General features: G+C 43.6%; 1 protein-coding gene across 1 annotated transcript in view; it reads left to right on the top strand.

The window, feature by feature from the left end:
- Positions 1-14,165, top strand: part of LOC111156177 (transmembrane channel like 5) — a 49,622-nt gene extending 35,457 nt beyond the window's left edge. The window contains exons 14-20 of the mRNA XM_022516892.1: positions 2,259-2,342; positions 2,528-2,653; positions 4,714-4,887; positions 6,572-6,650; positions 12,076-12,180; positions 13,368-13,410; positions 14,119-14,165. Coding sequence (XP_022372600.1) covers positions 2,259-2,342; positions 2,528-2,653; positions 4,714-4,887; positions 6,572-6,650; positions 12,076-12,180; positions 13,368-13,410; positions 14,119-14,165 — 658 coding nt within the window. The remainder of the gene's footprint in view (positions 1-2,258; positions 2,343-2,527; positions 2,654-4,713; positions 4,888-6,571; positions 6,651-12,075; positions 12,181-13,367; positions 13,411-14,118) is intronic.
- The last annotated feature ends 831 nt before the right edge of the window (positions 14,166-14,996 follow it).

Raw genomic sequence — 14,996 nt, 5'->3', positions numbered from 1 at the left:
AAGCACAATTGAAAACACATGTATCTTTTCCTTTCTCCATGGCAGTTATAGATTTAACCTCTGTGCATTTTAGGAGAATATTGCCTTTGCTGATGAGCTTTGAAAGATGAAACTATTTCACTTAGTGAAATAAGTCAGTCAGAGAAAGATAATTATCATATGGTTTCACTCATACGTGGAATATAAGGAATAGCATGGAGGATTATAGGGAAGGGAGGGAAAACGGAATGGGAAGAAATCAGAGAGGAGACAAACCATGAAAGACTGTAGACTCCTGAAAACAAATGGAGGGTTGTGGAAAGGAGAGGGGTGGAGGGAAGGGGTAAGTGGGTGATGGGCATTAAGGAAGGCATATGATCTGATGAGCGCTGGGTGTTATACGCAACTAATGAATCATTGAACATTACAACAAAAACTAATGATGTACTATATGTTGGCTAATTGAATTTAGATAATTAAAATAAAAGAAGATAACAGAAAGGTGCCTGGGTGGCTCAGCTGTAGACCATCCGGCTCTTGGTTTCAGCTCAGGTCATGATCTCAGGGTTGTGAGTTCGAGCCCTCATCTGCTCCATGCTGGATGTGGAGCCTGCTTGGCATTCTCTCTCTGCCCCTCCCTTTCTCACTCTCTTTCTTTCTAAAAAAAGAAGACAACAGAAAGGGAGTGTATGTTAGGGATGATGATAGAGGTGAGGTGAGGTGAGGTGATTCCCAAACTTTAGGCTTTTGCACACCAGCCTATTTTTTGGTGTATGTTTATTTGACCGCGAGAGAGGGAGCACAAGCAGGGGGAGCAGGAGATGGAGAAGCAGACTGCCCACTGAGCAGGGAGCCATTGTGGGGCTCGATCCCAGGATTCTGGGATCATGACCCGAGCTGAAGGCAAATGCTTAACCGACTGAGCCACCCAGGTGCCCCTACTTACATTGTTAAAGACATCTTTATTTTTCAACCATAAATGGAAAACTAGTGTCATTTGAGAGAAACTTCAAGTAACTTGAAAAGTAAATCAAACCAGGGCACCTGTCTGGCTCAGTTGGTAGAGCATCCGACTCTTGATCTCAGGGTCGTGAGTTTGAGCCCCATTTCTGGTGCAGAGATTACTTAAAGAAAATTGTCAGTCACTTTAAAAAAAATAAAATAAAACCAAGCCAACACAGTCATTAAATTCTAGCTAGGTGTTGCTATCTGCCAAGGCTCTTAGTTTAAATCTTCCTGCCCCACCCCTTTCTTTCAGGGAAAAAAAGGGATGTGGGCATGTGTTAGGGCCAACAGAGCATGATTTTCTTCTCTTGGCACTTAGGAACATTAGGGAAAATTGAGGGGGAATGCCCTTCTCATGTGTAACTCAGTGCAGTTTAAAGATTTTTTTATTTTACTTTATTTTATTTATTTATGTGAGAGAGAGAGAGAGAGAGAATGAGAGAGAAGGAGCATGAGAGGGGAGAGGTCAGAGGGAAAAGCATACTCCCTGCTGAGCAGGGAGCCTGATGTGGGACTCAGTCCTGGGACTCCAGGATAATGACCTGAGCCGAAGGCAATCGCTCAACCAACTGAGCCACCCAGGCACCCCATTCAGTGCAATTTAATGACTGTCCCTGCAGGACCTCAGACTGTCTTAAATGCCATGAAGGGAGAGGGACATGTCCCCCATTTGCGACACCTAGGTTAGGGCTTGCTGAAGGCCATTTGGTGGTATGTGGGTGGTGTTTTCTGCCAAAATCTCTTTCCCAAAGCTGGGAAGAGAACAAGTGAGGATCCTGGGTAAGGTGGGGGTGTTCCTGGTTTGCAGTGACAGAACAGTCTCCCCCTTTTGTTAGGAATGCCATAGACAAAGTACCACAGGAGGGGTGGCTTAAGTAACACGATTCTAGAGGCTGGAGGTCCAAGATCAAGGTGTTCATAGGGTTGGTTTCTTCTGAGACCTCCGTTCTTGGTCTGTAGATGGCACCTTCTTGCAGTGACCCATGGTTCCTCTGGGTGTATCTGTGTCCTAATCTCTTCTTTTAAGGACTAGGCAGATTGCATTAGGGCCCACCCTAGTGACCTCATTTTACCTTAATTACCTCTTTAAAGACCCTATTTCCAAATATAACACATTCCAGGTACTGGGAGTTAGGACTCCAACATATGCATTTTGGAGAAACACAGTTCAACCCGTAACCCCCTCTTTCCCTTCCCTTCAAACCCCTGTATCTCCCCCTACTCCCCACTCTGTGTGTCTCCCCCTGACCTCTGACACTCTTTTTCCCTCATAGGATTGGAACCTTCTTCTGCCCTCTGCTGCCCTTTATCCAAATGATTACTCTTTTCATCATGTTTTACGTCAAAAATGTGAGTCAGTCTGAAGTTGGAATCAATTAGCCTCTCTCAGTCCCATGTGACCCTGTGGTGGTTGAAATTGCATTGGGGATGGTAGGGGTTGGTGCTGAAAAGAGTATCAGGAAGCCAGTGCCCAGGTGGGGTCCCTCTGGCCTGCTTCTCTGGCCGCAGATGGGAGCTGGCTGTTTCTCTCTCTCCAGATCAGCCTGATGAATTTCCAGCCTCCAAGCAAAGCCTGGCGAGCCTCACAGATGATGACGTTCTTCATCTTCTTGCTCTTTTTCCCATCCTTCACCGGGGTCCTGTGCACCCTGGCCATCACCATCTGGAGGTAGGAGATAGGAGCCTTATGGTGAGGTCTTAGAGATGGGGTGGGTGAGTGTTTTAACATATCGGCTTTATTATGATTAAGGTATGGTGAGGCCAGCAGATCAGAAGGTGAATGCTGTTGAAAAGGTGATTTGTTATTCTCAGACCGCAGTAGAAGTGGTGGTGGGGGATGGGAATACCACACCACGGAGGGCCACGTGTGGAAGCCCCAGGGTTGGTCAGGTTGCAGAGGGAGTGAGGAGAAAATGTGAGCAAGAACCTTTATGGTGGTTTCTATGGGAAGGAAAGGTCGAAGCAGGGTAGGCAGGTTTAGGATTGGCTAGTTGGAAAAATTTCAGTGGGCTTTGAGGTATAGGGGCTGACTGGAGTTGTCTGGTACCTGGGGCCTGGGGTAATCAGGGCATGGGGATAGTGACCCTGAGTGTGAGAGCCTGATAGAGTAGATGGAGGGTGGGATAAGGGCTCTGGACCAAGGGCTGTCTCTCCAGGGTCAGTAAGACCCTGGATGTCAAAACATCAGAGTGAGAAGACATGCTTAATAAGCTTGATACATTGTTTAGCCCAAGTTCCCTTGGAAATCAGCAGACACAACAACCAAGGGAAGGAGGAGATCTTGGTTTGGTCACCACCCAGCAGGTGACTTGGCACAGTTTCCTCGCTTCTCAAAGTACAGCTGCTTCCCAGAACAGGGACAGGACTTCAGCCAAGTGAACCAAAATGCCCTGCTTGAGCTGGTTCCCTCCTAGCTCTCTGACCTCAACCCACTTTGGCTCCACTTTCCTTCATCCTCGTGGCTCTTGCTCCATGCCTGGGACCCTGTGAGCCTCTCCTGACACAGGGTGGAGTCCTCTGTTTGAGGTGTTCTCCCCACTCCCCTTTCTTGGTGACCTTCTGTCCACCCTCTGTTTCTTGGCTCAGAAGTCATCTTCAAGAGGTGACCCTCCTGACCCTGCTTATCTATGTCAGTTCCACCTCTTCTCTCTCTCAGGGCAGTTTCCTTTCTTCATTCCATCATTCATGGTCAGAAATGCCTTCATTTGAACTTTTGTTTAATCATTACCCATTAGTTGTTCATTTTTCTTTTTTTTTTTCATAGTTTATTTTTTAATTAAAAAAAGATTTTATTTGAAAGAGAGAGGGAGGGTGCATAAATGGGGGGAGGGGCAGAGGGAGAGGGAGAAACCGACTCCCCACTGAGCCGCCAGCCAGATGCGGACTCCATCCCAGGAACCTGGGATCATAACCTGAGCTGAAGGCAGATGCTTAACTGACTGAGCCACCCAGGCATCCCTAGTGGTCCATCTTTCTTACTAAAGTGTAAACCCAAGAGGGCACAGTCCACATCTGTCTTGTTTACTATGGAATCCCCAAGGGTTAGTATCTAGCACTATGCCAGGTACAGGTGCAGTAAACTTTTATTGAATGAATGAATGAGTAAATGAATGAATGAATGAAAGAACAGAGGAGTTGACTTTTAGGATGTAAGCAGAACTGGAACCATAAGGAACTCAAGTGGCTTCAGGACAGGCTCCTCAGTTTAATGATGTCTTTGCATCTCCCTTTTCTCTCTCTCTCTAACCAGTTCCTAGTTTCCCTCTAGTTTCTGTTGGTTTGTAACAACTGACTACATGTGGCCACCGTTGTTGCCACAATTCAGGTCCAGCTTCACAATTCATAATTCACAATTTACAGTTCAGGTTCAGCTTCCACAAATCACAGGGTCCCCTCTTCATATTTCTTAGTTCAAGTTCCCCAGAAAAAGAATCTGACCACCCAGTTCAGTTCTTCAAGCCAGGATATCACTGTCTGCTCTTTGGATGGGCAACAAGTAGATCTGGTGAGAAGCCTGTCTGGGAGTAGGTCCTTGGAGTACAAGTCACATGTATAAAACATACTAGCTGAGGCCTCAAGGGAGAGGGTTTTGTTTGGAAGGAGGGTCTGTGTTCAGCAGGCAAGAATTGCTGCTTCCAGGGGCAGAGCCCAGAAAGGACAGTTTGATTCCAGAAAAAGCTATACCCAAGTGCGGTGCTAGAGATGTCTTTCTGTTCCTTGTTTTACCAGACTGAAACCTTCCGCTGACTGTGGCCCCTTCCGAGGTCTGCCGTTCTTCATTAACTCCATCTACGGCTGGATCGACACCCTGAGTAAAAGGCCCAGCTACCTGTGGGTTGTTTGGATCTACCAGAACCTCATCGGAAGTGTGCATTTCTTTTTCATCCTCACTCTCATTGTGTTGTAAGTGGAGCACCTGGGGAATCTGGAGGGGGAAACATACCCTTAACTCTGTCCTGGGTAGTCAGGGGGAAGTTTGCTGGGAGAGCAAAGAGCTACAGTGTAGCTCAGTGTTCTGAATGCTCCTGACTTTGCCCTTGAATTTTTAAAAAAGTTACTTATTATTATCTTGTCCTAGGTTTTCCTTTTTTTTTTTTTTTTCTTTTTTTGCCTGTTTTATGAAGGAAGCAATGCCTGTGATGCCCCCTCTTAAGAAATAACATGAACACGGGGTGCCTGGGTGGCTCAGTGGGTTAAAACCTCTGCCTTCGGCTCAGGTCATGATCCCAGGGTCCTGGGATCGAGCCCCGCATCGGGCTCTCTGCTCCGCGGGGAGCCTGCTTCTTCCTCTCTCTCTCTCTCTGCCTGCCTCTCTGCCTACTTGTGATCTCTGTCTGTCAAATAAAAAAAAAAATAAAAAAAAAGAAATAACATGAACACAAAATGAAAATTTGGATTTGAGACTGCTTGGGAAAATTATGTGTGTGATTCTTTCTGAGATTCTGATTACATTGAAATGGGTCGGGCGTTGTTAGTAGGTAGGATAGCGTTCTTCCATTTGCAGATAAAAACAATTGATTTCTGACTTGTGAAAAAATAGATCTGCCAAGGCTGGGGTCATCTTCTTGTGGGAACAGTTGGTTGGCTAATAGCTGTCCCTATCTAGAAGCCTAGTCCTGGTGGCGTTGGAGACTGCAACCCCTCCTCGAGAGAGACGAAACTCAAAAGCACAGGCTAGTGGAAGCAGTGGATGGTGCTTACAGAGCAGCCTCTCAGTTTTATAGGTAGAAGTGATGAGACAGAGATGGGCTGGCTTGCAGAGATAGGTTCTGGGCTGCACAGTCTGTGAGTGACACAGGACTTAGAACCAGGGTGTCCTTGCTCCGGGTCGTGCCCTCCCTTCCCTACACTAGGTTGTCACCGACCTCTATAAAATGCTGAGCTTTCCTAGGGCCTTGTTGCATCTTACTTCTAATTCACTGGGTAGCTTATTAGAGATCCAGAATCTTGGGCCCTACCCCAGATCTACAGAACCCCAGAATCTGCATTTTGACAAGCTCCCCAGGAAATTTACGTCACATTGAAGTTGGAATAGCAGTGTCCAGACTCACAAACTGGCTACACATGAGAATCATGTGTAATTTCTAAAAATACTGTCATCTGGCCCTCTGCCCAGAGAAGCTCAGTTAATTGATCTGAAAAGAGGCCATGGAATGAATTTTTTTTCCATCTCTCATGATTCCGTGTGCAGCCAGGTTGAGAACTGTTGCTTTTTTTTTTTTTTTTTTTTTTTAATTTACTTGAGACAGAGAGCACAAGCAGGGTGGGGGCAGGCTCAGAGGGAGAAGGGGAAGCAGACTCTGTGTTGAGAGGGAGCCCAACATGGGGCTTGATCCCAGGACTCTGAGGTCATGACCAACCCCAGCCGAAGGCAGATGCTTGACTGACTGAGCCACCCAGGCACCCCTAGAGCCATTGCTCTGATGTATTTAACGTGTAACTCACCCAGATACAACTTTTCAGGAACACTGTAGGGCCAAAATCCACTTGCAAGTACATATCTCTGTTTCTTTGCATCCTTTTGGAATTTGGGGCCTGCAAAACATTGGCAAAAGTGTCTGTCATTCTTTCTTTTCTTCTCTTCTAGAATCATCACCTACCTTTACTGGCAGATCACAGAGGGAAGGAAGATAATGATCAGACTGCTCCATGAACAGATCATTAATGTAAGTTCCCTCACTGTTATCTGTTATATCCTCCTCCCACTTTTTTTTTTATCCTCTGTTATCCTCTGTTATCCTCCTCCCACTTTTTTTTTTTTTTACTTTTTATAAGGGGAATTTCCAGACATACTCTGAATAGAATAGTTTATTGAACCCACATTTGCCCACCACTCAGTACGAACTACTGTCAACATTTGGATACTGTTTTTTTTTTTTAATTTTTTTTTAAAGATATTTATTTATTTGACAGAGAGAGATCACAAGTAGACAGAGAGGCAGGCAGAGAGAGAGAGAGAGAGAGAGAGAGAGGGAAGCAGGATCCCTGCTGAGCAGAGAGCCCGATGCGGGACTCGATCCCAGGACCCTGAGATCATGACCCGAGCCGAAGGCAGCGGCTTAACCCACTGAGCCACCCAGGCGCCCCTGGATACTGTTATTTTATTAACCCTCACATAAATCTCTGGATTATTTTATTTTATTGTTGTTACATATAACACCCAGTGCTCATCATCTATGGATTATTTTATTTTATTTAGTTAATTTATTTTTTAATTTTTATTTATTTATTTTTTTCTTAAAGATTTTATTTATTTATTTGACAGAGAGAGATCACAAGTAGGCAGAGAGGCAGGCAGAGAGAGAGAGAGAGGGAAGCAGGCTCCCCTCTGAGCAGAGAGCCCGATGTGGTACTCGATCCCAGGACCCTGAGATCATGACCTGAGCCGAAGGCAGTGGCTTAACCCACTGAGCCACCCAGGCGCCCCTAATTTATTTTTTTTAAAAGATTTTATTTATTTATTCGACAGAGGGAGAGAGAGATCACAAGTAGGCAGAGAGACAGGCAGAGAGAGAGGGGGACGCAGGATCCCTGCCGAGCAGAGAGCCTGATGCGGGGCTGGATCCCAGGACCCTGAGATCATGACCTGAGCCGAAGGCAGAGGCTTAACCCACTGAGCCACCCAGGTGCCCTCTCTGGATATTTTTTTTTTAATTAAAGATTTTATTTATTTACTTGAGAGACAGAGATCACAAGTAGGCAGAGAGGCAGGCAGAGAGAGGAGGAAGCAGGCTCCCCACTGAGCAGAGAGCTGGATGCGGAACTTGATCCCAGGACCCTGGGATCATGACCTGAGCTGAAGGCAGAGGCTTTAACTCACTGAGCCACCCAGGTACCCTCTCTGGATTATTTTAAAGCAAATCTAGACTTATATCATTTTATCTGTAAAAACTTATATGTGCCTAGAGAAACAGATTTTTTTTTTTTAAGATTTTATTTATTTACCTACGAGAGAGAGACAGAGATAGTGAGAGAGAGCAGAAGCCTGGAAGAGAGGGAAAACACGCTCCCCACTGAGCAGGGAGCACGATGGAGATACAGGCTTTTAAAAAATAGAACCACAATACCATCATCACACCTAAAAGAAAGGGTAATAATTCTTTACTGTCATCTCATTTGCAATTAATGGTCAGATTTTCCTGATTGTCCTCTGAAGTGTTCTTTTTAAATTTTTTTTAAAAGATTTTATTGATTGCTTGAGAGAGAGAGAGATACAGAAAGCATAAACAGGGGGAGAGGCAGAGAGAGAGGGAGAAGCAGACTCCCCATTGAGCTGGAAGCCTGACTTGGGGCTTGATCCCAGAACCAGAGACCATGACCTAAGCCAAAGGCAGAGGTTTAACCATCTGAGCCATCTAGGCACCTCTATGAAGTGTCTTTTTACACTAGGGTTGTTCAAATCAGGATCTGAGAAAGTGCCGTAGGTAGCATTTGTTGATATGTTTCTTGCTTCTTTCTTTCCTTTTTTAGGTTTTTATTTATTTATTTGGTAGAGAGAGTGAGAGAACACAAGCAGGCAGAGCAGCAGAGGGAGAGGGAGAAGTAGACTCCCCACTGAGCAGGGAGCCCAATGTGGGGCTTGATCCCAGGATCTTGGGATCATGACCTGAGCCAAAGGCAGTCACTTAACCAACTGAGCCATCCAGGCACCCCTTGTTTCTTTTTATCTATAATTGTTCACACCTCCTTTCTTCTCTTGCCATTTATTGTTGATGAAACCAGATCATTTGTCTTGTGGTAGTTGTTACATTCTGGATATATCTGATTTGCAACCTTGTCGTGGTGTTCACCATGTTTCTTTTTTCTTTATGTTTCCTGTACCCTGCTGGTGAGATTTGAAAACCTGATTAAATTCAGATTCAGTGTTTTAGCCAGAATACTTCAGAGATGATGCTAGGAGCTGCTTATGGTGTCACCTTGAGATGTAAAATGTCCAGTTGTCTATTTTTGTGATGTTAAAAGCAATCAGTGGGTCCATGCTTAGTTAGCCAGACCCATCCATTGTAAGGCTCCCCATCTGCCTTTCACCTGATGGATTTTGCAAGCTTTGATTAATATTGCCTAGAAGACCTACTGATTTTGTTAGAAATGACAAAATAGTGGTACTCTACTCCTAGAAATTCTTCTGCATTAATTAGCTAGAATTCCTCTATGAAAAAAGGAATTTTTGCTCACCAACTATTTGATTATGTTGTAATGCAATTTATAAAGGAAAGGCAACATAGATGCATTTTTTCCCTTTTATTTACCAGTTTTTGAAATGATGGGTTGGTACCCTCCTGTATTAGTTTCTTGGACCTGCCATAGCAAATAACCACAAACTTGGTGGCTTAAAATAACAAGTTTATTCTCTCACAGTTCTTGATGCCAGAAGTCCAAAATCAAGGTGTCAGCAGGGTTGGTACCTTCCAATGCTGTGAGAGAGAATCTGTTCCATGGTTCTCGTAGCTTCTTTTGGGGACCACTGGCTCACCTTGCTGTTCGTTTGCTCAGGGCTTCCTAACTGCTCTCTCTGCCTCCATCTTTGCAAGTTCCTCTTCCCTGTGTTTCTGTTTCTCCTTCTCTTCTAAGGACTTGTCATTGAATTTAGGGTTCATCTTCATCCGGAAGGATCTCATCTCAGATTCTTTAATTACGTCTACAAAGACTTCATTTCCAAACAAGGCCATAGTCACAGGTACTGGGGTCAGGATAACTTGGACATATCTTTTCAGAAGGGAGATACTGTTCGACCCGCTATACCTAGCAACCTCCCAATGTGGCCAGTGAGGATTTTAAAATTATCCTTATGGATTCATAGATTTAAGTATACTTGGGCATCTTTCAATTATAATAATTTATTTGTGCTTAAACAGTCTCATCCTTTGCTAATGGAAATCCTTTTGAATTAGCTCCTAGGCTCTTTTGACATGACTCTAGAAGTCGGTTTTTTTTGTTTTTTTGTTTTTTTTTTTAACACATTTTGTTTACTTGACAAAGAGAGAGAGTGAGCACAAGCATGGATAGCTGCAGAGGGAGAGGAAGAAGCAGGGAGCCCCACGCAGGGCTCGATCCCAGGACCTTAGGATCATGACCCAAGCCAAAGGCAGCCACTACCAGCTGAGCCACCCAGGTGCCCATTATGACCCTAGAAATCTCTGATAGGTTACTTGCTCTGTGGAAGGACAAGATGTTCCAGGCTCTTCTTGTTCATTACGTGTCCCAGAACATGAATAATTTTTTCAAGGAGTCTTGGTGAAATGGTATTTGGAGACCACAGTCTGGGAATAAGGTTGCTCATGGCTGTTGGGCTGGTTCCCTTTTCTTCTAAATACCAACATAATTATGACATGAACACTTACATCTAAGAACATGGGAAAGAAGCAGGATTCCCTAGGGTACTATCTACTTGAATCTTTGGGGTTTCAGATCACTTGGATTGGTCCTTTATATGGTATAAAGAAAGGGCATGGATTAATTATGTTCTTTCCCTTGCCTGTCCCCACAAACATCACCTGTATTTTTCTGATGCAGCATGTAGAATATTTTGGGCAGGTCTTTAGTAGATTTTAACTGGGGAGGAATTTGATTTTAAAACATTCTGTTGTAAGGGCAGTGCCAAGTAAACTAGGGAGGAATTTAGATGGCATCATTTCAGGGAGGCACCAGAAGCATCTCCATAGGTCTGCATCCTTGGGAGTCTGGCTCAGAGGGTGGACCACAAAGATAGGCTCATTGTCTCCAAAAGAACCCAAACTAAGAGGCTGGAAATAGGCTCAGTAACAATCCTTCTCAAAGTATGATCACCTTCACTGAAATTCTTGAATGCTTATTAAAAATGCAAATTCCTATTACCCTGATCTCCTCCAACAAGTAATGGCAACAGATAACATTTGTTGAGCATTTACACGATGCCTGGCATGGGCTAATGAACAAAAAATCTGATTTAATTTTTATTACTCTCTCTGGGGCACATACATCTTTAATCCCTATTTTAAAATTAAGGAAACTAAGGCTTACATAGTGAAATGACCTGCCCAAAGTCTCAGGGCTAGTAAGTGGTGGGATTTGAATTGGGAAAGGCCAAAGTTTATACTCTTAACTACCATGCAGCTTTGCCTCCCTGAGTTAAGATCATTTGGATAAATCCTAGGAGTTTTCATTTTTGCAAGCTCTCCAGGTAATTCTAATTGGCACTAGAGTATGGAAATGGCTGTTAGAGACCAGCACTTTCCAAACCAGTTGGCTATATCCAAGACAGCTAGCAGACTTGTTTAAAATGCCAATTCCCAAGGACAGCTCTTCCTTGTGGAATTCCAGTGAATAAATGTAGAAGGAATGAGGGAAATAGAAAATTATTATGAGGGGTGCCTGGGTGGCTCAGTCAGTTGGGCGTCTGCCTTCATCTCAGGTTGTGATCTGGGGATCCTAGGATTGAGCCCTACACTGGGCTCCTTGCTCAGTGGAGAGCCTGCTTCTCCCTCTTCCCCTGCTTGTACTCTCTCTCCCTGTGTCAAATAAATAAATAAAACCTTAAAAAAAAGAAAATTATTATGAAGCAAATACCACAGCAAAAACTGTTGGATGCTAAATGATAATGATAACTATTTGTTAGATACTCAAATTTGTGGGTGAAAGTTTAATGAGAAAAAAGGGCGGGGTGCCTGGGTGGCTCAGATGTTAAGCATCTGCCTTCCGCTCAGGTCATGATCCCAGGGTCTTGGGATCGAGCCCCGCATCAGGCTCCATGCTCAGCGGGAAGCCTGCTTCTCCCTCTCCCACTCCCCCTGCTTGTATTCCTTCCCTCACTGTCTCTCTCTGCCTGTCAAATAAATAAATGAAATATTAAAAAAAAAAAAAAGACTCTCTCCCTCTGCCCTCTCCCGCCCCCTCCTCCCTTCAAATACATAAGTGAATCTTAAAAAGAAGAGAGAGAGAGAGAGAGAGAGAAAACATGGTGACAGTCTCTATCCTGTGTCTGGGACCCTACCTGCCTAAAAAAAACAAACAAACAAACAAAAAAAAAAAAACACCCTTCTTTCCATCATTTTCTTCTTAACCTCACACCATCCTCCATATTTTTGTTCTTATTTTTGTTTTCCTTCTTGGCAGGAGGGCAAAGATAAAATGTTCCTGATAGAAAAGTTGATCAAGCTGCAGGATGTGGAGAAGAGAGCAAACACCAGCTCATTCATCCCGGAAAGGAGAGATGTAGAGGTAAGACGGGAGTTCGCCTTGGGGTCCTCGCTCATGACACAGACTTGCCTCCTTGTAAAATGTGCGTCAGGAAACTAGGATAACACAAGGGCACTTCACTTTCTATGTTTAAACATTTCTGTATTTTTTATTTAACAAATAATGTCCTTTCAACCCTATCCAAGCTGATCCTTGTTCTTGGTGCTGGGGTTACCATGATGAAGGCCCTTATGGGGCTTGGGTGCATCCCTTGTATAATCCAGTCATCCAGAAGTATTTCCACTGAGAAGGAAAGTACCTTGAAATCTCATCCCATGGTGATAATGGTTCAGTGTATACTCTTCTGGATCTTCTTCCCTAGGCATCTCTAAATATACATGTATATGCATCTACATATACAAATTTATTAATTTATTAGAAAAGTGGGGCTATACTGTACACATGGTATCATAACTCCATCCCTCATCACTTAATACTAAATTTCTGACAACGTTTCAGTCTGTGCATACTTGGATATTTGGGTTGTTTCCAGGTTTTTTGTTTCTAATACTAAAAACAGTGTGTAATGAAACATTTTAAACTATTTTTACGTGAGTATTTTTGCCATAGGGCATGCCTGTGATAATGTTAATAGATTTTACCATATCATACTCTTAAGAAGATTTTACCAATTTTATGCTTACCAAGAGGGTTTAAGAGGTATTTGAAATCCTGCTCTAAGTCCAAAACCCTTGTTAGTTTCCTTGGTGTCCCAGAAGATATGGATAAACAGTAAATCCATTTTAATTCAAATGCCACTGGTTTTTGGAAGCTAGGATCTTGTCGGAAGAGACTGCCATGCCATTTACTATCTGTGCAAATTAATACCATTAGCATGATGTAGATACAGCCTCTAGAGGCCTGACTCTAAATCCTATGCAGGCAGAGATGCTGTCTGTACCCTTACAGCCCCGGGCACTGATATATTACCTGGCATATTGTAGATGCTCAGTAAATATCTAAGAGATGAATGAATAAATTAATAGAATCACTTTCCCTTAAAAGACCAAACAAAACATGTTTGCTTTGTCTGTGACTGAGCCCTGGTTTCCATCTGCCACATCTTAATTTTGAAATGGCGGGGGCTCCCAGATCCCATCAGCTATGCAACAGGACCCGAGTCTGCATTCTCTTCCAGTGATGAGGCCACCTGTTTCATTCCCTTTCAGCAACCGGACCCTTTGCATGTCAGGGAACAAGATGCTGCTCCTCGTGGTGAGTAACCAGACTGGCCCTGAAGGAGACCCAATTTAACCAAATAAGAGAGGGTCAGAGCTGCTCATGCATCAGCCTTTCAATTAAAAGAACTGACCCAAACTGGCTTTAGCAAAAATCCAAGAATAATTCTTGCCTGAAGCATGGCCAGAAGCTGAGACTCAGAATATGTCACCAGAACCTGGTTTCTTTCTATACCGTTTTTTTCCATGTTAGCTCTTTTCTCCAACAGGCTCTTGCTCACAATTTATCAGCCTCTCATACCTTCTCAGATTCAAGTCTAGTGGGAAAGAAGGAGAGACCCAGAATTCTCAATGTATTTCATTGTATCTGACTGGGTGATGTGTGCATCCATGAGCCAATTGCTGTGGCCATGATAATGTGATGATTCATTGGCCAGATCAGACATCTGTAGGTAGAGGTGGTACAACCAAACAGACCCTAGGGACTGAGAATGGGGAAGGGTTGACTTCCCAAAGGAAGTCAGGAGTTGAGGCCAGAGGGGAATGAATTTTAGGGAGGAAACAACAAACCCATCCATCTTTTTTGGGATAGCATTTACTGATGGCACCTAATGGTGGGAGTTCAAGGGGAGAATTGCAGAAACTTAATAGAAGAAGGCAGGAGGATCTTGAATTTGGTCTTTCCCTTGGAGACACAAGGCAGTGGTGCATCGGTGCTCATTCCTCTTTTCTCTGTCCATAGACCTGCGATTAAGGCGATCAGTTCAAGAAGAGAATCCAGAGGCGTGATGTTTGTTGCGGCAGTCAGACACGCATCAAATGAAAAGACAAAGATGGAACTACTTCTTCCATGACACCCGGGCCTTTCTGAGCTTCAGGAGGGGAATTCAAGCCATTATCCAGGACAGGAAACTGGCCACATTGTATATACTGATGCAAATTTGGCCATCCCTGCTGGGTTTTTTTTTTTTTAATACCTGGATTGCTGATTTTCCAAGATAAAATATTTGGACTTTTAAAATAAAGACTATTGTAACATTTAAACTGGTTCATAAAGACCTGGAAGAGAGAACCTGGGAATTATGTATTCAGTCCTTAAGAGATGTGTATATGAATTATTGGTCCTTAGAAATCTCTCCTCCCAGCCCAGGCAAAGGTTTGGAAACCAGTGCTCAAATAGTCCAGCCTGAATAAAAATGGGATCCTCAATCAGGGATGTGAGGCCTCTAAATTTGGGAACCTACATTTGTTCATGACTTTGAACTACAAATATCCCACCCCATGTTACCCAAAGGTGAAATACAACAAGAGATCTTATCTAAAACCTTTATTGAATATCAAGTCTTTGGGGTTGGTGTGGGTGTGGATTGGGACTCTACCCCTGTGAGGTTGACACATGAGTCAGCATCAAAGTCTTACGTTGAATCAAACATGAAACCAGTGGTGATGTGAAACATATGTATGTATATGTGTGTGTGGAATGAATATATATGTACGTGTGTGTGTATATACACACACACATATGTATATAGCATTCTTTTTAATATTTTTATTTATTTAAGTAATAAATAATAAATTTTTATTTATTGAAGTAATCTCTACACCCAGCATGGGCCTTGA

The sequence above is a fragment of the Enhydra lutris genome, unplaced genomic scaffold, assembly GCF_002288905.1.
Source record: "Enhydra lutris kenyoni isolate GAN:26980312 unplaced genomic scaffold, ASM228890v2 scaffoldscaffold45, whole genome shotgun sequence".
In the NCBI taxonomy this organism is placed as follows: domain Eukaryota; kingdom Metazoa; phylum Chordata; class Mammalia; order Carnivora; family Mustelidae; genus Enhydra; species Enhydra lutris.
This window is presented reverse-complemented; position numbering and strand designations above follow the sequence as displayed.